Source organism: Phaethon lepturus, unplaced genomic scaffold, assembly GCF_000687285.1.
Source record: "Phaethon lepturus isolate BGI_N335 unplaced genomic scaffold, ASM68728v1 scaffold5161, whole genome shotgun sequence".
NCBI classification, from domain to species: Eukaryota; Metazoa; Chordata; class Aves; order Phaethontiformes; family Phaethontidae; genus Phaethon; species Phaethon lepturus.
In genome coordinates, this window is record NW_010516848.1 from 6,007 (window position 1) to 33,780 (window position 27,774).

The window sequence follows — 27,774 nt, forward strand, 5'->3', positions numbered from 1 at the left end:
ATCTGGCATCTTTCTTCCCTGGGGAAAAAACTGGTCGAGCTACAGATAGCTGAGGAGCCATCACAACAGGGAGGGTTTGGTTTTCCCTGTCCTCAGCTTTCCTCTAGAAATCGCTGGTGCCAATTAAAAAGCAGTAGATCTTTTTGGACAGGGTGCTGCAGACCAAAGCAGGCTGCCCCAAAGGCACATGTCTGGAAGCCACTGGAGATGCCACCTTTCTGCTGGCAAAATGTGCAGGTAAAAAAGCAGCTTCCCTGCTTCAGGCAGCAGCTGCTCCGGTAGTTCAGGAGCGCACAGTCGTTTTGCACGTGAGCTGGTGTTGGCTTTCTCCAGAACTGTTTACCCTACGGGCTGTGGGACCGTCCATGGCGTCGTTCACAGATGTGCCGGGGTGCCAGTGCTGCTGGAGGCCGAGGGCACTAACTCTCGCTCATGGCTGACCTGAACAGGCCCGACCCAAGGCACGCTAGCTGAAGCGTTGAGCCCTTTTTGAAAAAAATAATTTGTTTCCCTGGTTCTCCCAGGCAACCACAGATGTAAGAGGGCACAGGAGCTGCTAAGAAAAGGTCTTTGTGCATGAATTTGTACGTTACCCACCATTTTTCAGCTGTTCTATAGGCAAAGTCCACCTTCAGCTGGCCTCTCCTTTGCGTACGTTTGTGGGTACTCACCGGTGTGTGACTGGGGGAAGGAGCAGAGGCAAGGACAGCTTCTCTCAGTTGTTTTTAGCCAACATCATGTTGTCCATGCTGAACCACCACTTCAGCAAAGCATGAGCCAGGGTGGGCCCCCCTCTGCCACTGCTGCTCCAGCGCCCACGGGGACCCAAGCGGGGCAGGGCTGGAGTTCACGTTTGTGCCGAATTGCTCATGAAAAGGCAGGTCTTGGGCAAAAAAAAAAGGTTTAGGAGAATGTTGAAAGTTTTTTTTTAATTCATTTCCATTTTTATTCCTACCTCATGACATTTTAGCAGTAATAAAGGTTGGTATATGTTGTATCATTTCATATGAACGTGTACATCATAGTATGATAAGCCATGTATAATGATTTAATATAGTTAAAATATCACAGAAGTGTATTTCTATATAGTCGCTTATTTTTTAAAGCGTTGCTACTTAACACGGATGTAAGCACTGTCATGTTCTAAGTTAAAGTGTCTACTCCTTATGCTGCAATAAATAGCTTGCCATTTGCTCTAGACCGTAAAAAGGACATTCAAGTGCACCCATTTGAGTAGCCTACAAAACAAACCACCAGAGTAATTCAAGGATCTCAAAAAAATATGGGTTTTGAGCAGTTAGTTTATTTTTGTGAGCAGGATATAAAATTATTTTATTAATGATATGCTCTGATACATATAACATGATAATTCTTTCTGGGCATATTAGCAGCTTCCATTGAAGATTTCAAAGATAAAACATGTAAGACACCATATAAAACAAAACGACGGTATAGTTGGTTAGTTCAGCATAATATGACACACTGTGTGGTACACATTAGTGGTGAAAAAACAAAGTACTTAGTAGGGCTTCGTTACATTTGTCATCACCATGTTCTGCCACTGCTGTCATGCCACGAAATAATCTACAAATAAAAATTATATAGTCCTTGAAACGGTATATTCATTGAAACATAAAAACCTATTGAAACAACATTAATAGTAAGTTGTTAAGCTTAAATAGCTTTGCATCAGAGAAAAACAATGTTTTGGAAAAAAAAACATGTTTTGACAAACATGGGTCAGTCTGGTCTCCTGCACCTGTGCCAGGATAGCAGGGGGAGAAAGGATGAAAATCCTCTCTGTAGTCACGGCCAAAACACTGTGCCCACCCCAGACCCACCTGGGGCAGGCACCTTCCCCAGATACGCTTCTCCTGTTCACGAGGGCCAGTGCTGCATCCCTGGACGCTGCCCAGGACAGCCCTGCTCCCCCTGCGTATGCTGGTGGAAATCAGGAGTAGCTCGCCAGCACTGAGCAGCACCCGCCATGGGCGTGGGCGTCTGTCAGGATATGAAGAGAGGGTCCAGTTTTGCTGCCTCGTCCTGCTCTCATAAAGTCGATGGCTGGGTCAACCGGAGTTGGCCCGATGGAATAAACACCGTACCACCATCCATCCAGACCCCTCTTCCCTTCGCTGCCAGCAAGGGACATGACATGTCTCTAAGCGAAACTCAACCTTACTGATACTCTTTCATTGCTCGTCTTCCACACAGCTCTGCGAGTGTCCAGGAGGCTCTGATGAGACCCCACAGGGCAGGTTTCTCATCCCGAGTGGGACCTGGCCTTGAACCAGATCCCACCAGCTCCCAGGGGAATCTGGAGCTAGATCCAGCCAATCTGCCCAGGAGAGTTTGGAGCCAAATAGGTATCCAAGGCCCATGATACAAACTTTTCCTAATGGCTAATTAGGTACAGGGACTAAACACTTAAGCAAGACCCATGCTCCAGGCAGTCCTTGGACTATTTGAACTGCAAAACAACCACTGTAAAAAGTGCTGGGAGGTAAAAAGAGGAGGCAGCTTCAATGCTGTCTTCCCCCACGCCAGAAGAAACTCCATCAGTTAGTCCATCCAGCTGTGTGGTGTTACCAAAGACTTCAGTGGTGTTTACCACCTCTTCAGGAAGGCCCATCTGGAGCAGGAGTTTAGAGATAAGGCTGTTGAACTTGCTCTCCGTGGTAGACCAAGGCTCTTCACTTGGGGTTGGGCCTTCAGACGTGACATTTAGCTCCACTGGATCAAGACAGTAACCTTCTGGTGATCTCTCGTAGAGCACGTCCATCAGGTCAATCCCGGCTACTGAGGAGGGGGAGGCACAGGGAATATCCCTGACAAGCCTGTAATTCTCCATCCACTCCTTCAGCCACTCAATGCGGCAGTCGCAATCCCAGGGGTTGCGGAAGAGGTACAGCCGCCCCAGGAAGTACACCGGCTGGAAGACAGAAAAGGGCAAGGTTGTGAGGTTGTTGCTGTTCAAGTGCAAGGCGACCAGGCTGGTGAGGTTTTCAAAAGCCCCTTCCTCAATGTAGCTGATCCTGTTGCGGTCCAGGTAGAGGACCTCCAGCTCCCCCAGGTCCCTGAACCAGGTGTTAGAAATATTCCTGAGGAAATTCCCCCCCAGGTTGAGCATTTTCAGGCACCTCAGGCCATCGAAGGAGTTTTCTGGAAGCTCGCTGATCAAATTGTCATTCAGGTACAGGTACTCCATCTTCTGACAGCCCTGAAAAGCTCGCTCGTGAACAACATTTATTCTGTTGTCCTGCAGATTCAGGTATCTCAGCTTAGTCAGGCCCTGCAGGGAGTTATAGGCTACTGCTTCGATTCTGTTTCTCTCCAGGTAAACGTGGGTCAGGTTCTCCATGCCCCTGATGGCACCTGGGATCCTCCGGAAGTTGTTCTGGAAGCAGAAGAGCTCCTGCAGAGCAGGCAGCTCGATGAAGATCCTGTCCGGGATGTTGAAAAGGTTGCAGTCTGCCAGGTCCAGCCTGACCAGCCGTCTGAGGGCAGTGAAAGTCCGCGTGTGGAGATAGCGAATGTACTCGTTGTGGGCCATCTTCAGCTCGGTCAGGCTGGGCAGACCCTTGAAAGCCCCCGGGGTGATGAAGGAAATATTGTTGTGGTTGAGCGACAGGGATTTGAGGGAAGGCAAGGTCCCAAAGGCCCTCTCGGAGAGGAACTTGATGCTGTTTTTGTCCAGGTTGATAGAAGAGGCTTCGCAGGGGAACTCGCTAGGGATCTGCCCCAGGCCAGCACGATCGCAGAGGACGGAGCAGCTCCGCTCCTGGGTGCACACACAGTTGGCAGGGCAGGACCGCACACAGGCCCACACCGCGTGGACATGGGGGACCCAAAGGATCACTGTCAGAGGGGAACACAGCAACCCCACGGTGGCATGGGAGGAGAGAATCAGGATGCATCGTTAGCAAATATATTAGTCACAACAGGAAAAAGAAATTACGCTGTCTTCACCTCCCTTCTCGCCAGGCTAATTGCCACCTGCTACTTGTACACTGGTGCTGACCAAGGAGCTCTCGTGAAAAGTTCATAAAAATCTTCTGCTGGGGTTTTTAAAACCCTCTGAGAATCTATGTGTATATATATACATATATATAAAAATGTCATCTAGAATGTCATCTCTAATTAATTTCTGTCCCCAAGAGGGCTAATCACCTAGACTGAAGTACTTCTTAGTGTCTCTATGATTGGTCTCTCTGCAAGCTGACGGGGACATAGTTTGGCCAGGAGGCAGGCAGAGAGATGCTCTGAAGGCCAGCAGCTGTGAATGGGTTGCAGTATACCTGGCTGGGGAAGCAGGGTGGGCAGTGTATGCTAGTCTGGCAGTGGGCAGGGGAGATCAAGCTAGTTGCCTGGGACACGTCAAACTCTTGCTTTTTGCTTCTTTCTTTTCTTTGTTCATTCAACCTAACGTTTTTCCACCAGAGCCATAAGCTGGTGCATCACTGCAAGGAGAACCATCAGCTGCTAAGGATGCAGTACAGTGTTTTAAAAACACATTCTTGCTGTGTTTTGGTAGGAAGGCATGAAGAAAAACAAATTAAGGGATATTGGTCAACTGCTTTCTTCATGATCTCACCATAGATAAGATACTTTGCACCTCCAGCATGGTTTTTACTGTTTTGCCAATAGACAGGTGCTGTAATGTCTTAACTGTAGATGGGAGCAGTTGCTTTGGTCTTTTATCAGCCTGACATGGGAGGTGTGTGGCTATTGTAGTTTCTTTTCAAGTTAAGCCCATGCAGGTGTATCTACAATGAGGAAGAGAAGGTAAAAGCTCTTGGGGACAGATCAAAGAATGAAAGGAACAGGAGACATCACTCTCCACGGACATGCATTTTTGTGGGGAAAAAACATCTAGTCAACCAGACATCTGCAAAATAAAGTCATTAAAGAGGAAGAACTGAAGGCAGAGCTCATTTTGTAATTGCTCTTACAGGTATGTCCTACTTGCCATTCAACAAAATGAGCAGCCACACCAAATGAACTCTCCAAGTAGTCACTAGCAGGAAATGGTGGTATTGCTACTGACTGGTTTTTCTGCTGCAGTTTATTGGCTCCCACACAAGCACAAGCCTTTTATATTTTTTTCAACAAGACATGAGATACTGTATTTACCAACAGCCACCTTTAATTACAGCATCGTTGTCATGGGATCATGTCGCTGCTGCTGCATGCCTGGTAGCCCCAAGGGCTGAGAGCAGAGGAACGGGCTTTCCCCCACGCTCCTGCTGACTGTCTGGAGAGGGAAGCTACCAGCAGCCAGGCTGCCTCTCCCCGCCTGTTTGCAGCACAGCCATTGCCCACCACAGCTGTATTCCCGATGGACATTTTTATTAAGACAGACTTGCGAGGTGATATGCCAGGAAGCACAGCTTCAGCAAGCATCGAGCTTTTATCTTTGCAGCCCCTAAGGCTTTAACGTACAGACCAAACTACAGTTCAAACTGCAATTGCTCTGCCCTTTCTCCATCCTTTTTAAAGGCGACATGCACGGTGCTGTACTTACGAGTTGCGCTGCCTGGGGCTTCTTCAAGCAAGAGACTTGCAAAACCAGTTGCGGGGCAGGTTCCCATTGACAAGACATCAACCCAGGAGCTGCCCAGCCTGGTTCTGTTCAAAGTAACCCGGTCATTGCATCTAGAAGAGGGATTTAGATAAGTGGAGGGAGCATCACAAGAGGACTTTAGCTGTGGCCTCTTTATCGAAATTCAGGTCCCATCCAGCCTGGCCGTGCTATCGTGACCGGAGAATTAGCAAAACAGCATCTCTTCAAGGATAAATGATAGTGAAGGACTCCAAGGTGGAGAGGATTTTAGACAGGGTGTCATTTTCTTTTTCCTGAGCCCTTATCTAGCATCCACAGCTAAAGGAAAGTCCCTTTCAGTGAGGGCCCTGGGTGGACAACAGGTGAGGAGCCTAAGGACAAGATAGGGGACAATGCGCTGGCCTCAGATTGCTCTTTCTTCATGCAGGCTGAAGGGGCTGCCTCCTTTGCTACCCGTTGCACCAGTCCAGGCTGTTGCTTGCAAACAGCAGCTTTGTTTTTGTTATGCGGTTACATAAACTGAGGGCCAGACAGATTAAGGATTTGCCTGCTCCCAAATGTCTGACTGCAGGTGGCTGTCTGGAAACGACGGATGGAAGTGTTGCTGCTGGAACGAGAGCCTTGCATGGGCTCAGGGTGACATCCAGAGGGGCATATATGCATAGGCTGTCCTGTAGGTGAGACTGTCCCAAGCAAGTTCAATGTTTAGCTACAGCTACCCCAAGCTCAGTCACATCTCTGGCCTTCAGAGCAGACCCCCCCCAGCAGCTGTGTACACTGTGTGCAGCGTAGGAATTAGCAGGCTGATAACCAAATCCCCTCCTTCCCCTCCCTGCTTGTTCTCTAATCACTTGAGAAAGGAAATGTCTGTACCCAAACCATATCCAGCCTGTTCTTCTTATACACAGGGTTTTTTTCAGTGCCAAATCTGGGTTTTCTGCTAGTGGCATTTCACAGCACACACAGATCTCTATTTACACAAACAGATCTCTATTTACAAGGGTACCTCTTTGCATTGTGCAATACATGGAAAACAAACACTTGAGGACTATCCAACTAGAAAACAACCCCCTGGCAATAGGAGCTCAGAGGAGCCCGTCAGCACCGCAGTCTTTGTGGCAATTCTTCCTCTTTCTCTTGCAAAGGAAGTTGGAAAAAATCCTCCACCCGAACCCCCCCAAACCCTCAGGAGAGCTGCTGCTCAGAGCACAGGAGAACAGGTCTCTGCTGTTGGCCAGATCTCCTCTGACCAACATAGCATGAAACATTCCCACCTCTCCTTCCTTACTCCTTCCCCTTTCACAAAAAAGGATGTTCTTTGCTTTTTATACCTAGCAGCAGACAGGGTAGATGCCCCCAACTCACTGTGTGAGTGTGTTTAAGAAAAAGGCTGAAATATGGCAGTAAAGTCAAAAATACTAGCGAGATTAAGGAATAAACAAGATTCCACCCAGGCATGATCTCTTTTGCTCTTTTAAATACTATGCTAATTCAGTATTTGAAAGGAACAATGACAGACCAAAAAAATGTTTGCAGAGTTTGGGGAAGGGTAAAGAGAGAATGATTGCAATAAGTGAGTATTTAACCTACACCTTTCTGAAAAAACTGTCTAATCCACTACTGGGTAATGCAGAATAAGAGTATACTCACCATTTAAAATGACGGTAAACATTACCTTGATTATGCACTAGTGGCATTTCAGATCTGGCAAAGCAAACTCAAGGGATCTAAAAGCACACAGGAAGAGCAGAGACAGGTTTCATCCTCTGTCATTTCCCTGCATAATTTTCCCACCATAAGTCCTGTGTTTAGAAAGGAAGATGAAGGAAAAAGCTCCTCTCCCACACGCTTTCAAACTGAAGAAGTCCCCAGCACCTTCCTGGTGAGATTCTTTCTTCCACCACTGACCTTCTCAGAGAAACCTGTAGCTTTGTGCTACTCCTTTTCATGAGCTCATACGCATCCTTCCCACCAGCCATGCCAAGGGCAGGTTCCTATCATCTGAGGTGGGAAAAGATCACCAACAGTAAGAGACTGACCATGTCCTCAGGCAATACGTGCTGGTACAGAGGAGCGTAACCAGCGTAGTATCAGACAGCCAAAACTGTAACTCCCAGCAGAAATCATCTAGATACATTGCTTACCTAGCCGGGAAGTGGCTGTGTCCTCCCTCCTGCTCATGAGGCTGCCATTAGCCATACGAGTCAGTCTCCGAAAAGTTGGCTTTTTTTTCTCACAAGCTATCATTTAATGGCAGGAAAATCCTCTGTATCAGAGGAGGATTAGCAGAGATGGAAGAATGTGTCTGTCCTCTAAAGCTCCCAAAGCAAAACAGGGATTGCAGACAAACCAAACTGATGCTTCCTCCCCTCTGCCAACCTACACTCCCCCCCACCGTTAAAAAAAAACAAAACCCACAGTCCAGAATTGGAGCGCTGCCATTCAAACAGCGTTGCTGAAAGCCATTTCACTCTGCTCCCCATTATATAATGGCAGAGGAGGTGGGAGTGGAGGGTGCAGCCTAAATGTGATTATATTTGGGGGCAAGCTCAGGCTTCTGGCTTCCCTTCATTGAGCTCTCCAAACCCAGACAGCTTGGGACTCTCTTCCCCCATGCACACTTTCCCAGCCCCGGCGTGGCTCACATGCTGCTGACAGGATGCCGGTGTACTTTGCTTTGCCGGGAATTGCTCCTAAAGGACAAGGAGGTGCCAACAGCACTAGGAGAGGGGTCAGCAAACGGAGGGAGCTTGCATGGTGTACATGGCCCTGATAATAATGAACTCTGCCCTGCCGATGAGTGTTGTTTTGCTTGTGATGGTGCAGCTGGTGCGTGGAAATCATAAGGACAGGTTCTGTATGTTTCAGTATTCAGGATGTGAATTGATTTTTAAAGCCTTTTCTGACAGAATGATGATGGTTTCTTTGAAGGGGGGGGGCTGAATAAGTGAGTTATCTCAGCCTCCTATGCCTTAGGTAATTACATTCACCATGTCAGAGAGAAAAATAGCTCTACTCTTTATTTCTAAGTGAATTATTCTGCACTTTTTTCCCAGGAAATGGAATACCTGATGAATTTATGCTTCATACAGCAGGAAAGATTCATCTGGGAACCAGCCTGCTGCTGCTCAGCTCTTCCTGCGAATTAAAGCTCCCAGTTACATTGGGTTTATTTTGTTTTGGCTTTCCCTCAGTCTTAAGGCATCTGTCTGGCACCTCAGGAAATTTGTGTCTTCTAAACAGCATGTAAGCAGGCTGGTGCTGTGGGGCAGGCTGGAAGGAGAAGAGTGACCCATATAGCACTTATTTTATCTGAAAGATACTTTTCCCCACCACCTTGTTGTACCAACCCCCCAGCTTTGCACTTCTGCAGTTTGCACCACGCTGCTTTGCACAGAGGAGGAAAGAGATTTGCAAAGCCACACACAGGGGTGTTGCAGTCTCCAACATGGAGCTGAAGCTGCTGGAGACCTTCTGGGGACAGAAGTGGCACCAGCTGGGCACTCGCAAGCACTGGGGCAGCTGGTATTTCCTCTGAAGGTCCTGGAACACCAGGAAACCACAACCTGTCTGATCGCAGAACACAGGCCACTGGCCTTTCAGCCATGAAGAAAATTCGTGTGGGAGGAGGGGGAAGCTCTATTCCTGGCTCCATTTTCCCCAACATTTACCAGAACCCTAAAGGTGTTACCAGAAATCTCGTCTCTCCCCAGGTGCACATATGCTGTAGACAAGGGGTGGAGGCAGTGGGAAAAGAGGGTACGTGGGACTCGGGGACAATTTGGCGTGTGATCAGTCGGCAGCTCCCCAGGGACCAGACCTGCTGCTTGGTTTGCACAGCAATACTAAATCTGCTCATCAGAAATGAGGAGGGGCTGAGCTCCACCAAGGCACCAGGTCTCTGCTGAGACTCTGGGGCTCTCCTGTGCCCCACTGCTCTTCTCCCATGTACACGGTAAGGGAGCGGTGGGGATGGGATATGAAGGACCACTGCACCCCAGAAAGTGCGTTTGTGATCTGCAGAGCTACCTCCCCCAGAGGGCAGCTGGAGGGACTGGCAAAACACATCCCCTAAGGAGGACCCTGGGAGCCTCTGCTATGGACAACAGGTGGGTGGGGGCTGGTAGGCAAGGGATTTGGGGGCTTGTTAAACTGGGAGCTGTATCCACCTCAGCAGTCACCTTCGGGGTTGGAGGGATGGTAGCAGTAGGAGCCTATTGCAAAATCAGCAGCCATGATCTCGTTAGCAATGCTGGCAAAGCAGGCTGCAGCAGAAGCTCCAGGAGGGCTGGCAAGGAACCCCTCTCGGAGAGCTACTGCAACAGGCAGCCTCGCCATAGACTAGCACAGGTATTACTAACTCCCGCTGGAGCTTCTGACAGCAGCTCTGCCATCAGCGTCCCACATAAATAGCTCAGTGGCTGCAGCTGGCCTGGCGATCGAGCCCAGCCACACTCTGGCCTTTTCTACTTCATCTGGAGGTAGGAACAGCAGAAAACAGCCCATGTCTTGCCCCAGCACCAGCCCTCCCACCTACAGCCAGAGCAGCCACCCTGTGCGGGCACACCTGGAGCCTGTGCCTGGCCAGCAGCAGCAGCTGCAAGGCTTACAGCAGCGTATTTGTGGGCATCATCTATGGGCAGGAGCCTCACGCAACCTCCAGGCCAGAGCACAGAGAAGATATGAACATCTCAGCATATGCACAGGGGGAAGCTGGAGGTGGGAGACGTCGTGAGGTCGCAGTTTCTAGGAAAGTCTCCCGCTGCAGGCAGCCAGCTGGTCGGGGAGCATCGCCCTGTGAGGGGCTTCAGCCGAGTGCTGCAGGAGCACCAAGCTCGCCACCCAGTGCTCCCGTGAACTTCTGCCAGCTCTTGCAACTCCTGATTCATTCCCTGATAACCCTTGGTCCTGAAAGGGCATGACAGTGTGAGAAAGAGGCCTGGCAAGGAGAAGTTTCTAGTCGTCTTAAGTAGAAAAACTTAAAATACCAGAGGGTACATAAATTTGCATTTATTCTTAAAAGAAACAAACTTGGGCTTTAAACCACACCTCAACATTATTCAGAGTATGACTCATGGCTGGTTACTGCTGAGGGTTGAACACGCTGCAGATGCTCAGTGCTGGGAAACTGTTGCGGCTGCCGGGCTGGAGGCAGACTCGCAGAACAGAGTTCTTCCGGCGGACTCAGAAGCTGCAGACCTTGCTACCGCGACTCTGCACTGTTAATTTTTTTTCCACCAAGGGCTCTTGCTCATGACCTGTCCTGCCCTTTTTAAGAAGGAAAAGCCAGGGGTCAACATAGCAGTGGAGCCAAGCCCAGAAAGCAGCAGAGCTATGCTGCCACTGGGAAAAAAAAAACCCAACATGTTTTGTTCCACCAGAAGAATTTGGAGAATTCAGCCCTGATCAGAGGAGCCTGCTCCACTCCAGCAGTGTGTGCTGGGAACACAAGCCTTGGCACAGCTTCATGAGCTGGCAGCAAGGACAAGCCCACCTTGCAGGGCAAGCCTATGCAGACTTGATGCAAGATTGCTTCTAACAACCCACTTCTTCATGGCCAGGGGCATTTCATGTGACAGTGGGTTAGGGATGTGAATGTAGCTCCTATCTCTGATACACATTGATATGGTTTAAAATGATCACTGGGGACCACTTCTTGCAGTGGTCCAGCTGCAGGTTAAAATGTTCGCTGTATTTTCAAAGGTTGGCTAAATACACCTGGTGGGACTCATCTCACCTAAATTAAGGTCTCATCTCACCCACTTTAGCTGCCTACCTGCGGGCCTCAGCAGGGCCCATTTTCACCAACAGAGGATGACAAGACAGCCAAGAGTGTGCAGCTTTGGAGACACCTCCACTCTGTTCGACACCAGCACTGGGTTAGCTGGACCCCAAGCATCGCATGTCTGGGTGTTTCCAGCCAAACATTGCCCTCCTTTGAGCAGTGAAGAGGCAGAGTGCTTGCCTAACTCTGGTGGCTGAACATCTTCGCTCCCCTGCTTTTTATCTCTGAGAGCTGCTTGCATTCATGGGACTAGAGCAGGGGGTTGAGGGCCCTGCACCACAGAGTGCCCGAGCCCCTCCGCCTGCCCCAGGCTTTGGTTTCCTGAGCTTCTGCAATAGCGGGCGCAGCTCGGCACATACTTCCCCTCTTCTCACAGCAGCAGCTGTGTCGTACATCTGAGCCTTTCCTGTGCTCATAAGCGCTGGGTTGACCTTTGAAGTAGCTGCCTCAGCGTTTCTTGCCAAGGCTCCTGTTGTCGGCTCTGCCCCACGGGACCCGGGCTGTGTGCAGGGTGGTCACCCAGACGGCCACGCCGCTGCACGCACAGCTCCGGATGGCGGGGGTTTGGGGCGGGGAGGAGGAGACCTCTGCAGCAGGGACTGCTGCGCCTCGAGAGGACGGGATGGGCCAGCGTGGCCGTGCTGGGGGTTGCAACTTCAGCACAGCTCGCGCCACCACCAGAAATAGCGCTCGGTGCAGCTGCGATGTTCTGCTTACCGGAGAAGCAGAAGCAGCTGAGGAGCCAATCAAGGCTTCAAGGGCAGGGAGTTAAGAGCCTTTCCCTCACTCAGCAGAGAGGACAGCTTTTCTCCTTAAGGCAGGGGCTTCACTTCTGTCCGCACTGAGGCACAGGCCCCCATTTGCTCAGGCATTAAGCTCCAGGGCCCTGAGGGCACAACAGGCATCTTAGGGAAGGGTCTCCCCGGGGGCCACTCCCCACCCCTGCCCAAGGGCCCAGGAGTCCCATTTCATCCCAGCCCAGGACCCTCGGTCCCTGCCCAGCCTGGGTGGGGCAGGCTGCACGTTGTCGCTGGCCCTCTGCCCCCGCTGCGGCCCCCTCACGGCCTGCCCACCCTCCCCAGGCTGCGGTGCCATGCCCTCGACCAGCTGCCTTGGGCTGGTCCCACCCCAGCCAGAGAAGACCCACACTGTCTCAAGAAACCCCTGGGAAGGGACTGTTGCTGTGGTGCCCCCCGTGATGTCCTCCCTGTGTGTCCCCAGCATGGAGGGCTGCCACTAGTGGCAGCACCTCCAGGCTGTCAAAATGGCTCCCTGTCCTTCAGAAATAAACCCATCTCACCCCAAAGACTGACTCTCATCCCTAATTCCCCTCAGCAGCCTCTGGCAAGTGTCAGGGTTTGTTCTGTTGGGCATACATAACACCGCCCAAGCTTTGGCCAGCTTCCCCAGCAAGACACAACAAACTGAAGAACAGACCATCACCTGGTTTTCCGTTCACCATGCTGGCCTGGGTTTGTGTGTGGCACATTGCAGCCCCGCAGCCGCTTCACACCAACACCAGCGGCCCTGTTTTTCCCTCCCACCCTGAGCCATGTCCCCACCACGGTGCAGGCACGCACGCATGCTGCCCGGCAGCGGGCTCTGCCGTCGCAGAGTTGGTCCGAGTGGGGACAGCTTCCTGATGGACACCTGCCCATGGGCTGAGAGCACGGGCAGTGCTGGGCACGTCACGATGCCCAAAGCCAGCCCAAGGGCAAAGCAGCCCAGCGGCTGCCTTGCGGCAGGGCTGGGCTGGCTGCAGGCTATCTGCGGGGGTCACTCTGGGGGACTCTTCACCGCCTGGTCCATGGCAGAAAGAAGCAGGGACGAGACAAGGGCCAGCAGCCACACTTGGCAAGAAATAGCCACCTAAAAGCTGCCTACCCACAGGGACGGTAAGGCAGCAAAGCCAATGAAGCAGCAGAAAGAGGGTCAAGGTGGGCACCAGATTTGAAGCCTCAGCCTAGCCACTTCAGGGTGGCCAAGTCCCGCCGCAGGAGCGGAGGCCCAGGAGCCTGCAGCAGCAGCAGAGGCGTCTCCTGAAAGGGAACAGCACACTCTAGGGTAGGCTCAGACTGAAGCAGATGCTGTGCGCAGCAAACCACAGGCTGGTGTGTTTGTCTGTCAGCCCAAACCGCTGCTGACAGCCCAGTTAGACATCACGCAGACCCCATGCAAAAAGGGGACAAGGAGCCCAGGGAATGGAGTGTAGCTCCGTCAAGGTCAAATCCTCGTGCTGCCTGGTGCGAAGGCAGGACAGAGACCCTCTCCAAGGCTGCCCGGGCCACTGGCTTTTACACCAGCTCACAAGGTCTCTCACAGCCCATCCTGCAGATGTGGTTTCATGTCTCACTCCTACTAATCAAACAGTAACATTGCCAGCAAGAAAGGAGCAGCACGGGCTGCTCTGCAGTAAGGGGCTGGGGACTTACCTAGGAAGCAAGTCCCCGCTTCCCATTGCAAAAGATGCATAAGGATGCAGTGCTGAAAAACAACGTCATTGGGGTTACCAGCTGACTCCGCACAATACCCAGAGCAGCCTCAGGGAGAGAGAGGGAAGCTGGGCTCAGGTCTGTATTAACTAAAGGTGAAGAGGAACTTGAATCTACATCTCCCACATCTGCGCTGTGACTCTTGGCTCCTATTACAATTTTTTTTTTTACCTAAAACTGGCCGGCCACTCTCAGACATTTCATTTCAGGGATGAATTGCTGCTGGTGAAGCCTGAACAGGGGCTGCATTGCCCATCTTTCTCTGCAGGGTGTGGGCAGCCCTGCCCTCGCTTCTGCCTTCGAGCAGCCCTCGGCTCAGTGTGTTGTGCTATATCACCGCTTTCTTCCGGCATGCAGCCGAGCCGGCAGCTGCTGCCCACACATCTCAGTAGCAGACAGGGAAAGTCAAGGCTGGCAGCGCCCGTACCAGTCAACTTGCCCTCCCTGCTGAAGCTGGTCCAAGGATGCCAGTGGTATGGGCATGCACAGCCAGGAAGCCCCAGGAGGGTTCAGGCTCATGCTGCTGGGGAGCTGCTCTGCCCCAGCCCTTTGGCATCTGTGGGGTCATTTCTGTTCTGTGTAATAAACAGGGAGCTGCTTGTCTCCAGCCTAACTCCTCATGCCATGCTTTCCGCAGACTGCTGCCCAAGGCAGTGACTACTTGAAGTTGCTTGTTATCTAATGGGAAGGCTGCGCAGTACACACACATATCGCAGTAAGCTCCGCTTAATTCCCCCTTAGTGGCTAGTGAGTTCATTAATCTTAATAAAGCTGCCTCCAAAGCCACGTATAGGCAATGCACAATGAACTTAAACACAGCGCTACAAATGCTTTCTGAAACAGCCTTTCTGCACTAAACACGCAACAGGCAACATGTTACCCAAGCCAACAGCCCTCCCAAGTCTCGCCAGACATTTTATTTACCTCCTAGCGATTCATTTCTCCCACCTCCATGACAGGATTAGTGCCACCTTCTCCCCACCGTATAGTGTCAACATACGCTTACCTGTCTCGGCTTAACTTGGGGGCTTCTGTCAGGAGCCTGCTTTGTAGCCAGATCAGATACTCAGGGAGAATGAACCAGAAGCCCTGGGACTCTTGGATCAAAGGCTCCGGGGGGCTACGACTGTACCGCACTGTGATTTTTGCTCTACCCATCATGGTACTTTCCCCTGCCTGACTAATGCTTCTGAACGCCAAGTAACAAGGAGCACTCCATCATGCCAAGCAGCCATAGTTACTTGGCAATAGATCTAAAAGGATAATTCTGTTGTCTGTCAAAGATGCTGGCAGATAGGAATGGAGCCAATCACCAAATCAGGAATAAACTTCGATAACATAATAACCAGCACACTAAACAGGAGGTTAGAGCAATATACACTTCCAGATGATGCGGAAGATTTGTTAAATGAACTTATCATGCCTTCCTGAGCATGTAGTGGCAATGTATTCAGTGAATAATCAAGCTTGGATCAGTTAAAGGACTGGGCTGAAAACACAGCAAGAGAACTTAGTAAAAACATTCATTATGGCAGAGTCCTCCTTCCAGCTAACGTGCATTACAATACAAATAGCCATGTACACACCTTTCACCCATGCCCCCTCCTAGCAAAAGAAAGGGGCATAAGAAAATCTCCAGGGCTCCCCATAGCTGCATGAGTAAAGTATAATGCACCTGAACAGCACACGTGTTGGACCACTAAGAAAGGATATGCCATGGGTAAAGGACAAAGAAACTCAGGGAACCCAAACATGGAGCACATGAAACTCTGGTGAGACACCCAGCATCGGTCCAGGGTGCACAGGAGGGGAAAGAGAGCAGTCGCTGGGGCCGGGAGCTGCCCTGGGACCAGCTGGCTCAGCCGGCACAGCCGTCTGCCACGCTGCTTTCTCCAAGCCTCCACCGAGTTCATTTGCAAGGGGTTTAGATTCTCCAGCTACAGTAATGCAGCTACTCAAAACATCCACCACCTGATGTATGCAGACTTTTTGCATGAGTCTAGGAGGATTAAAGCTAGCAGAGCTTGGGGGAGGGAGGGGAGCACCCACCGCAGTAGATAAGCACACATGTATGCCTGCATACTCTGTTTCCCACTCATTCCCTGCCTGTGATTTTATGGGCTGCTGGCACCTCCTCCACGCCAACCCTGGGCGTAGCCAAAAAAAGCCCCCGTGGCTGTGTTACGGTCAAACACAGCAAATCCCCCACATTGGGGTACATTTATGGATCGCAGAATTACAGCACTTCTGCTCGTGCAAAAGGCTTTGTTTCCTGCCAGCTGCAGATGACCACAGTACCTGAGGGAGAAAGAGCGCAACAGCTTTTTTTTGAGACATCAAATCGATAGCAACAGAAGAAATAGCTCCTCTGCAGCAGGGTGAATACTACGCTCTCGGATAGGATCGGCGCTGAGTCCCAAGTCCAGCAACTGGTAATGATGTGAAGACAAAGCTGTAGCCTGCAAATCCCTTAACCATTTCTAGGTTGCATCAAGGGATGCTTGTGCAGGTTGTGTCGGGTTTGCAGGAGCCTGCAGAAGGGTGGGGAAAACCCTCTGCACTTGTCAGAAAAGTCACGCTACAACAGCTTGCACTTTAGCAACAAGTGTGTTGCAACAAGTTGTTCGAGCTACCGAGCCCAATTTGAGTTATAACAGAGGGTGAGGAACATCTGCTCTGCGTGTATGGTGGGAAACAGAAAATAAATGAGGAGGTAAACACCATGCCTTACGAGGCAGGGGGAGGGAGACGCTGCAGAAGCGCATTGATCAAGCTGGGCTGTGAGAAATGCGAAGGAGGGCTAGACGTTCAGCATTAAAAATAAATCACACCAGGGCTCTGCAACACACTGCAGCCCTCAAAAAAACTGTTTTCTAGCCAGAATTTCTCACTATGGTTATTATTTCCCTTTGATTTAGGCAGCACTTTCACACTTCTCCTCTAAGACTTACCACGTTGTGCTGGGGACACACTTTTGGCACATGAGGGTGTGGGATGGGGAAGGGGCAGCATGCCCAGCCATGCAGGGCTGCTCTTCCCTTCACCCTGGTGCCTGGCAGTGACTCCAGGGCATCCAAAACACATCCTCTCCCTCCTTGGCGCTCACTAAGCATTCGCAACAGCCGCTCAGGCTCACTGGGTGACAGCCTGTCTATCATCTCTCTCTCCTACCAGAGCAGTGAGCTCACCAGCATAACAGAAATGCTTGCCTTGCTCTTAAATGGGATAGGGAAACTTCACTGCTTGGGGCTGCCACTATGATTTTTAGTGGTGCAATTTAAAAATTCCAAAACAAAGAGCAGAATGTGGAAGCGATGAATGAAAGCACCAAGCCAGGACACAGTCTATTATTTTGGGTAGATGATCAGTAGGTGCCTTTGACAGAGCATCCCATTGGGTCTGAGGGACTCTACCAGTACTACAAGTTGGCTGCATGTTGGCCAAGGATCTCCAGCTGAGAGGCTACGGCATCAGGCCTCGTCTCAGCGTGCGGGAAAGATGAGCACATATAGGTCTTTCCCCACTCAAGATGCAGTAGCATCAGCAGGGGAACAGGATGGGCAGCCAGGGCAATAACAGAGTACAGCAAGGTTGGTTCGTGAAAGCAAAGCCCAGATCCGAAAACACCTTGTCTGAGACCTGCCCTGCAGCATTTGGTGCTGAGCCAGATAGTAACACCTGCATTTAGGTGGCTCCGTTCACACTTGAGAGACCTAAAAAGGATTAGGTGTCAGGCAGGGGATGTCAGCAACACAGATGCTGAAATACGCTTGATGCTCTGGGCCTGAATAATGTTTGGTCCACCACCGAACAGAAGTGCTTTGGGAGTCTTTAGGTTTAGGCAGCAACAGAGGGAGATCTAAACACTTTATTTAAGCATCAAACATGCCAACCTTTCCAGAAAAGTCAGCTGGGCGTTTGCCTTTCCTCCCTCATGCCTGTGCATGACCAACCAGCCCAGTCCAAATAGACTCCATCAGGTGTCGCGGGGGCATTGCTCACTGACCTCGCACTCCTCCACCTTATTTCTCCTGCGGAGCCCAGCCCCGCAGCCGCTCGCCAGGAGGGCAGTCTCTCCAGCAAGCACTCCGACCTCCGTCCCAGGCAAGGCTGAAGAGAGCATTTGCCACCACTCCCCTGGGAGCGCGCAGGGACAAACTGTGCTCCGTGGCACGCAGCCATAGCTAACACGAGCAACATCACCCGAGGGCTGTACAACCAGCAGGTTTCTGAGCGCTCACCTGACAAGTGGCAGAGCCAAGCTCTCTGCTTTCCACCATATGGGGAGAGCCAAATCCACAGCACTCTGTCCCCTAAAGAAGTGCTCTACCAACAGAAGTGACGGGGCTAGCACGGATCAAAAGGGGACTATCCCCCCCTCCTGTCGAAACCATGACACTGTGCAGCAAAATTAATAAATAACACCAGCAGGCTTCTGCCTGGCAGAAACATATTGAAAGCAGAGATCGGGACTTGCAAACACATCCGGGGGGTGGCAGGGGGGAAGCATTGCCTTCTGTTTCCTGGACAGCTTCTGCATTTTGCATTGAACCAATCTGTAGATAAAATGCAGAACCAGCCTCAGGAGCAGAGACCAGACCCCCAAGAAAATTCCCGCAGCCACCACGAAAGCCCTCGCAGGCAGCCCTTGCTGCTGCCACCCCTCTCGAGGACACTATGCCCCTGGCCCCGTGCCTGACAAACACTCACACAGATAAAAAATACAACGGCCAGAGACTTTGGGCACCAGCAAAGCAGAAGCTGCAAAAGTCAAAATTTTTACGCTGTAATTAAAGTTGGAGTGTTTTAATTTTTTTGTCTTTCACCTCTCCCAGGCACATGGGAAGTCCACAGCAGAGATGGGGAGGGAACCACCTCTCCAGGAGGCCCCTTTGGCACTATCAGACCCTTGCCTTGACTACGAGGCAGCCTGTCATCCCATATGTAAAATGGGAAATTATGGCAAGATTAACAGAAACCCAAATCAAAAGACTTAAGACTTTGCTTTTGAACAAACCTGACATAAGGCAAGAAAGCTTAACCGGGTCCTACAAGAGCACTAATTATCAAATGGAAAATTAACAGGTAATTCATCTCTAATGTGAGCTAATCATTTCTAGGGGAGGAATTAATTAAATGAGGGAATTGAATCACCAAGAATTTGCGGAGTGACCAGTTCTGATGGGATTCAGTTAATGAGTGATCTGATAATCATGTCAGCTTCATTTTCTTCTCCTCTGGACAGGAGAGACAGCGAGCAGGAGGTTAGCGCAGTGCCTCCCACTCTCAGGCTGCAGCCTGAAATGACTGCACCTTACTCAGCCTCAGCCTTTTTTCTTGACAAAATTTGAGCAAATGAAAAGCAAAAGCTACAAGTAGACTACTGGCAAAACGCAGTTGTTTGTTAAAAAAAAAAAAAAAAATTAAAAATTAGTAGGTGAGAGAGAAGGAAGTTTTCTTTACATGAAGAGCTCACAGGGTCATGACACACCCTCCTGCCTGAGCTTAGTGCCCAACAAGCGACAGAGGCACCTGGAGTCAAAGTCCGATGCCAGTGCTCTCCAGCAAAGAGGCAGGAAAAAGGTGAGCATCCCTCCCTCAAACACGTGCAAGGCACTTGGAACAAGAAAAAACTCATTTTGCTTGGGATTTCAGTTATGTCCGAGCTTTTAGTCCTGAGCAATGGATGGGAGGTTGAGAATCTACCACAGCCGTTAATAAAACCCAATTTGCACGGTGCCACCAATGCGCTCCGGGCTGGGTGTGGGCAAGCAACCTCTTTTCTGCCTAATTAGCCAGAGCGGTGTTTATGTCAGCTTCACACTTTTGCAAGAGCTCCATGCCAGCTTCAGGAAGAGAAATTATATCCATCCTTGTAGAAACGCAGAGCCGCATGGGCAGACGCCACCTGATCTCTCATAAAGCCTGCCAGCACAAAAATAACTTCTCAGAAACACTTGAACATGCCTGAACAAGCAGAGTGAGCCAATATTGGATCAGCACATTGCATCACAGGGCTGCAGCATTTGTGATCCAGCCTTCAAAGACCTAAATTTGGATTTGCTGCATCTTCAAACCAATGCCCAAGCTCACCTACTTTCAGTTCTGCCATCTCCTTACAGCATTATGTGCCAAATCCTCTAATTACCCTCCTGGATGGAAAAATACAAGCATTTACACTTAAGATCAGTGACTAATTTGTGGCACCTATAATGGGCGAGGCTCTGCAAGTGAAAGAATATGGTCAGATCCAGGTGGAACTGAGGGGGAAGGTTAAATTACCTAATTTATGCACAGTCTGTGTTTTTTCCACATGTGAAGAGGCAAATCAAAAGCTTATGTGTCTCTCAAGAAATTAAATTCACTGTTGCTGATTTGTAAAATGATTCTCCAACTGTTAGGATTTTCCCAGATACGGCATGTACTTGTTCTGGTAACATAACCTGCTCTAAGACATTTTGCAGTTTATGCCTGAATGACAACAATAATTTAAAAAAGCCAAACGTGAAAGCTGTCAGTGTCTGTTAGTGAGTTCACATTACAGAACAAAATAGTCTCTCCTGGAACATGCTGGGTCTTATGCAGATTCAACTTTTTCTGGGTGACGCAAATGCTGTAAAAACAACTCTGAGTCATAGAATAAAATCATGTAATTCCCGGAAGCCAAATAAGGACAGAACTCAGCCCACGCAGCTCTGACTTCCCACTTTCTTGGTAGTAACATTTTGTTTATTTTCCCTTCTAAACAACACCATTTTCCTTGCTCTCACTTGCGTTTCCCACCACCCAAGCCCACAGTTGGTGTAAATACCAGCATTGTAAAAAACAAAGTCCTGTCCCAGCTTCTGCGAGGTCTAGCATAAAGCCTGTTATGTGCTCTCTGGGACCAGCTTTGCTAATTGGTATGAAGTCTTTATGAGGAACCTGGAAGGCATTCTCCCAGGCTGTCTGTAGTTTTGATATATTTCTCACCAAGAGTTCATTTAGAGCCCATTAGAGCCAGGCTTAGATATTTTATGAATGTAATAGAGCAGCACGCCAAGAGCACTTAATGCCTTAAGTCTTTAGAATGCTTTTTAATTTCATAAGGCAACTAAATTGTTTCACTGCCAGATTTCCCATGCACCAAATTGGGCAAAGCCTTGTGCAAACTGTCTTGCAGCATGTAAATAAAGCCTTCAGACTTGATCTGTGGGTGGTGTAAATCATCATCACTCTACTGCTGTCATTTTGCATTAGCATCTGCTGAGCTTTCCATTTTGAAGCCTTAGGGACATTTTATTAATAGGGTGGGAGGAGTTGTAGAAGAAGAGTTGTATGTAATAAACAAGATGCAATGTATTTGCAGTGCATATAAGTCTATTGTTTTGTTTATTTTTGTCATAGCTGATTTTCCTTCTCCCTGGCATGACAGCATCTGTGCACAAGAACTGAGCGACTATGCTGGAAATACAGGTTGTAATGTTCACATGGTAATGCACCATAAGCTTGATCTAACTAAAGCAATTAAGAGGTATTTCTGCCCTCACTAGTTACTAACAACTGCATTTCTTTAGGGTCCAGTTTGGAAGACCAGTGGCAAACCCCTGGCTTTACATTTTGCAAAGCAAAGCTTCATTAAGTGGGTGAAAATGTAGCAGTTTGTTTGCATATTGTTGCTGCCCAGTGATTGACATATGCAATATACTGGTGCCCAATTAAGATACGCACAGGCTCCTGGGTACCACAGCCATTAACATAGCGAAGCAAAGACATACTTGAAGTGTGAGATTCATAAATCAGAAAGAAGAAACTGTGCTGTGACCTACCAGAGCTTTAACTCATCCCTCGGCTGCTGTGCCACAGCTTCAGCCAGCCAACGCAGGCTTGCACAGCTGTACCCCCTTGCCAGCCTTCTGTTTAGCTACCCCTCCTTCTCTTCCCCCACTTCAGTGTCTTCCAAGGTACCACTAGTAACTGAATATATTTACCGAACATAACCAAAGTCTCCAAAGAATAGAAGAGACCTCATGCACATTTGACATTTTTGTGTTTAACGGTAACATTTATGTACTTGAGGCATGTTTTTCCACTGCTGTTTTTTAAACACGGTGAATTCAGCCTGGTTTTAATGCTGGGTTTTCCTGAAAGGTCTACCAGATCTCTAACGTAGGCTATATGTCACCAGTGTGTCCCTTAATGAACAGCAAAAGAAGCGATTTATTCAGCCCCTTTAAAACTGTATCATTAAATCCAATGTAGCACAAATGTTTGAGAACTGTTGAGAAGAAAATAAGTCTCTGTTGAAGCTCCAAGACTCAAGTCTCTTTGATTACGGAAAAGCAGTTTCATACTTCTGAGACCTCCCACGCCATATTCTTAAGAGAGGAAAGGCAGGAAATAGTCTATCTGACATTCCTCTTTTGGGGAGAAAAAGAAACACTTCAGAGTTCCTTTATATCATAAGAATCATAGAATTTTGGGGTTGGAAGGGACCTTTTAAGGTCACCTAATCCAACTCCCCCACAATGAGCAGGGACATCTTCAACCAGATCAGGTTGCTCAGAGCCCCGTCCAACCTGACCTGGAATGTTGCCAGGGATGGGGCATCTGTGCCAGGGTTTCACTACCCTCATGGTGAAAAATTTCTTCCTTAGATCTAGTCTGAATCTCCCCTCTTTTAGTTTAAAACCATTACCCCTTGTCCTATCACTACAGGGCCTGCTAAAAAGTCTGTCCCCATCTTTCTTATAAGCCCCCTTTAAGTACTGGAAGGCTGCAAGAAGGTGTCCCCAGAACCTTCTCTTCTCCAAGCAGAACAACCCCAGCTCTCTCAGCCTGTCCTCATTAGAGAGGTGTTCCATCCCTGATCATTTTTGTGGCCCTACTCTGGATCCGCTCCAGCAGGTCCACGTCTTTCCTGTGCTGAGGGCTCCAGAACTGGAAGAAGGACTCCAGGTGGGGTCTCACCAGAGCGGAGCAGAGGGGCAGAATCACCTCCCTTGACCTGCTGGCCACGCTGCTTTGGATGCAGCACAGGATATGGTTGGCCTTCTGGGCTACGAGGGCACATTGCTGGGTCATGTCCAGCTTTTCGTCCACCAGTATCCCCAAATACTTCTCGGCAGGACTGCTCTCCATCCCTTCATCACCCAGCCCATAGTGATACCGGGGGTTGCCCTGACCTAGGACCTGCATTTGGCCTTGTTGAACCTCATGAGGTTCACACAGGCCCATTCCTCAAGCTTGTCCAGGTCCCTCTGGATGGTATCCCATCCCTCAGGTGTGTCAACCGCACCACTCAGCTTGGTGTCATCTGCAAACTTGCTGAGGGTGCACTCGATCCCACTGTCCATGTCACTGATGAAGATATTAAAGAGTACTGGTCCCAGTATGGACCCCTGAGGGACACCGTTAGTCACCGATCTCCATCTGGACATTGACCCACTGACCACTACCCTCTGGATGTGACCATCCAATCAATTCCTCATCCACCCAACAGACCACCCATCAAATCCATCTCTCTCCGAATTAGAGAGAAGGATGTTGTTTGGCACTGCATCAAAAGCCTTACAGAAGTCCAGATAGATGACATCTGTAGCTCTTCCCTTGTCCACTGATGGGATCACTCCATCACAGAAGGCCACAAGGTTGGTCAGGCAGGACTTGCCCCTGGTAAAGCCATGCTGGCTGTCTCCAATCACCTCCCTGTCCTCCATATGCCTTGGCATAACTTCTAGGAGGATCTGTTCCATGATCTTCCCAGGCACAGAGGTGAGGCTGACAGGTCAGTGGTTCCCAGGGTCCACATTGCTACCCTTTTTAAAGGGTGCAATGTTTCTCTTTTTCCAGTCTCCAGGGACTTCACCTGACTGCCAGGACTTCTCAAATATCATGGAGAGCGGCTTGGCAACTACATCAGTCAATGCTCTCAGGACTCTGGAATGCATCTCATCAGGTCCCATACACTTATATATATTCAGGTTCCTCACATGGAACCTGATCTTCTCTTACAGTGGGAGGGACTTTGCTCCTCCAGCCCTCGTGTTGCGGTCCATTCACTCGAGAGGTGTGGGAAGAGAAATTGCCAGTGAAGACTGAGGCAAAAAAGTTGTTGAGTACCTCAGCCTTCTCCTCATCTGTTGTTACCAGTCTGCCAGTCTTGCTCATTGGGGCAGGCTATGCTTTCTTTTACCTTCCTTTTCTGGCTGACATACCTCTAGAAGCCCTTCTTACTATTCTTTGCATCCCTTGCCAAGTTCAGCTCCATCCACACCTTGGCCTTCCTGACCCCATCCCTACACAACCAGGCAGCGTCCCTGTACAGGGTTTTTTACTTTCTTGCCAACTTTAATCCACTGATAAGCCTGGAAAACGCAATGCTTTCACTGGGACTTACATGTCCACATGAAAGGATAAGTGAAAGATACAGGTAAGCATCTCTAAAGAAGATAAGTGGCATCGTTCGTACCCAGCCATCCTAGCACAGTATCTGTAGTGCTGTATATGAGCTTAAACTGGGGGGACAGCAGTGACTTCCACTTGGACAAATTTTGGGTTGGAAGGGACCTTTTAAGGTCTAATTCTACAGTGCAGCATCGTCTACAGTAACCACCAAGATGCTTACAGAAATTTCCTCCAAATACTGTTATTCATCTGTCTAACTTGTACTACCATAAATGCACTATCGTGGGGTTTGTTGTAAGTGCTGGCCTTTCTTTTCCATCAAAAGGAATGTCTTATATTGAGATTTATACAAATAGGCTGCACAGCAAATTGGCAACAAGCCTTTTTTGTTCTTTACCCGTAAATAGACACCATGATCAAATCTGAAGTTTACAGCCTAGGAAGGTCACTGGAGCACTCTGCCCCTATAAAGCTACACATAGACGTGTCCTATTTTAGTCTTGCACATAGAAGACTGCAGTGCAAACACTAATGCATTCCCAGGCTGCCAATGGATTTTATGACCTTTGCTTTTTGTCTTGCATCTCCCACTTCTCTAACTCATGGCAAAAGCTGCACCTCCATTCCTGAGCTACGAAGACAAGGGGTGATATGTTCACAAACCAGTGAGGCTGGACCTGTCAGAACTGATGCCAGGGTTGACTGTGTCATTCTGCAGAGGGCACTTGTTACTCCTCCGGTCAGTCACCAGACCATGGTCTGCACAGTTTCACAGCTGTCATGCTGAATATTTTAAATGACTGTTTTTTTGCCAAGTCAGAACAAGTTCACAAACTGCAAGATCATCTCAGGACAAAGCCTGTCCAGGAAAAAGCCTGTTTCTATTTTGGCACTGCAGCTTGGAGCAAGATGGTACAGATCCCAGGACTGTCACAGCTGGAGTATGTTTATGGAGAAGGTTTAAAACAGAGGACTTAGCTAACCTCTGAACTTCCTAAAGCAAAGCATACAACACTGCTTGTTTATTCCTCCCGGACAGGAATTTCATCAGCTGAGGTCTGTAACATCTGACTAGTTTGCCAACCACGCTCTCAAAGGCCACAGGTGATACTTTGGGGAGACAGAAGAAAAGCAGATCTAAGAGACCATGATGAAGCATCTTCCCTAAGAAGCTCTCATTAACACCAATCTGTATGAAACCCTCCCTTGGGACGGATGATCCCATTTGTGTAAAGAAAATAAATAACAGAAAGGAGACTTATCCCAGAACCGACAAGGTGGGCCAAGGTATAAAAAAATGGTCTAGAAAGAATTTAGGCAGGAGTCCTGTGGTGTTAAAATCAAAGTACCTGGGAACAAAGTAAGTGAGAGACAACAAAACAGATGGAAGAAGTCTGGAGCCCAGGACCTATGCAGTCCTCTCCCTTACATTTCTGTTCACTCACAGGGACCTCAGATTTCCTCTGAACTTGCTTCAGCCCATCAAAATACACAGGAACACATGAGCAGCCGTTATACAGTGACACACGACTATACACCGAAACATGAAAGCTGGAACAGAGGAGTGAAAGGTTATATCTGAACGTGCAAAATACTTGTCCCAGGCAAACTGAATTATCACCAGTTAAAAAGAAGAGACTCTTGCACTGTTTAAGTGCCTAGTTCCAAAACCAATAGCATATGCACCCTCTCATCTGCAAGTCATCACGATCAAACAGGCCCAGCCCTCCGAGCAGTGGGCTGAACAGAAATACCCGAGGGCTGTCTGCAGCCCCGGTTGCGGCAGGAAGCTCTGCAGAGGGGCTTTCATGTGACCAGCAGCAGGGACGGACTGCACGTGGGAGCCCAGTGCCTAAAAGGGAGGGTAGGTAAATGCTTCCCAACCCTCCCATACACATGCCCTGCCTTTAAAAGGAGGAAGGGCTACTCACAGCAAATATCTTTACTAGCAAGCCTGTTCATGCAGATAAGTACAGGTCTGTACCTAGGGACAGCTAGGTTGGATTGCAAGGCGGGGGGGGTTACAGTTCTTGAAGAACAGCATCTTTGATCAAAACAGCACAGTCAGGAGACACTATGCTCTCTGAGCTAGATGAAGAGGCATTGAGCTAAATTAAAAATTCATGTTAGAACCTGAAGCATAAATTAATCTCACTATTGGGTGTACGGGGTTAGAAATTGAATTAATTTCTCATCACATGAAAAGGGCTTGAGCACTATCTCTGGGATTTTTAGTGTTTCCCCCTAAAGGACAGTGGTTTTACATTATGTAAGTCAGATAGGATAAGCCTGACTCCTCTCTAGTCTGGTTTACTGGCACTTCACAATGCAAATGTGCATCCTGTACCAGTTGGGCTACAGAGACTTGAAGCAACATGGAATTGGAAATCTGACGCCAACATACTCCGTTCTTGATGGCTCTTGCCAAGCAGCAGTCACCTCGCTAAGCCTGACAGCCTTCTCTTACTGCACTGAAATCACTACTTCCTTACTCCCTATTTGCTGCTTTTCCAGTTTGATCTGGAAAAACCTGGACATTTTTCTTTCCTGCCTGCTCCTTTATTAATACCGTAATACTGTCCTACAGGCAAGCTGCCCAACATACTTGAAAATATGCTCTGAAAGTCACTGGTGACACAATGTACAAGAAAACAGAAATCAAACCCATCAACACTTTCATTTTAGCTGCTGCTTTGCTTGCCCTCCTGTGCCCAGCACTATTCCAGGCCAGCACTCCAAGGACCTCTCAGTGATCCCAGGAGAACAGTGACACGGTGGGAACTTTCCGCTGGGAGAAAGGGAAAAGCACAACCTGCCCCAGACCTATTTCTGAGGGCAGCACCAAAGGTTAAATCAAGCTGGGTGGGAGGTGTCACCCCATAGCCACAAGCCTTCCCTTGCCTCCCAAGATGAGGGAACACAAATCTGACATTCAGGAGGGACATCAGGAATGAAGGGTAACACCAGCCACCCACAAGTTTAAACGGCTAAATAACACCTGTATTGGGAAGGAAACAGGGATATTTCTGTAGCAAGAGAGGATCAATTCAGTGACATATAAAGATGTTCAAAGGAAAAATGTGGTATGTAACTTGTGAGTAGGGGAGACTCTGGGAAGCTCTGCGTGGAAAACCCAGGAAAAATTCACATCCATCTCTTCAGTCTCACTATATTTTTCTCACTCTGGCTCTTGCCAGCGCTAACTAACCCAGGACATCATCTCTACCCGCAAAGCTGATCAAGCACATCCTCCTGCCAGCCCACGAGTGTCAGCAGCCAGCTTGCACCAGTGCCAACGCACACAGCTGCCATCTCTCCTACCTCCCCCACAAGCCAGTGTCTCCACCGTTCCCAGCCTAGCCCCCCACAGAGTCACGGATCAGGAGGTAGACTCTGATTTGTCATGCTCTTCCCTCGTCTTTAAAGCAGGAATATCCAAAGCTTTGATCCCATTCCCACTTTGCTATTGACATCGGAGGGCAAAGCCTACACCACAGTTTACTGCAGCAAGGCTGAGTTGCCCTGTTTTTCAGGCAGTAAAACATAGT

The 27,774-nt window shown here is 49.2% G+C and overlaps 1 protein-coding gene across 1 annotated transcript; it reads right to left on the reverse strand.

Annotated features, from left to right (window-relative positions):
• Nucleotides 1-2,461: 2,461 nt before the first annotated feature.
• Nucleotides 2,462-7,235, reverse strand: NYX (nyctalopin). The gene is made up of 2 exons (XM_010296183.1): nt 7,214-7,235; nt 2,462-3,858 (listed from the first exon to the last, which is right to left on the reverse strand). Exons 1-2 carry the CDS (start codon nt 7,233-7,235, stop codon nt 2,462-2,464), a joined length of 1,419 nt encoding a protein of 472 aa, XP_010294485.1.
• Between the last annotated feature and the right edge of the window lie 20,539 nt (nt 7,236-27,774).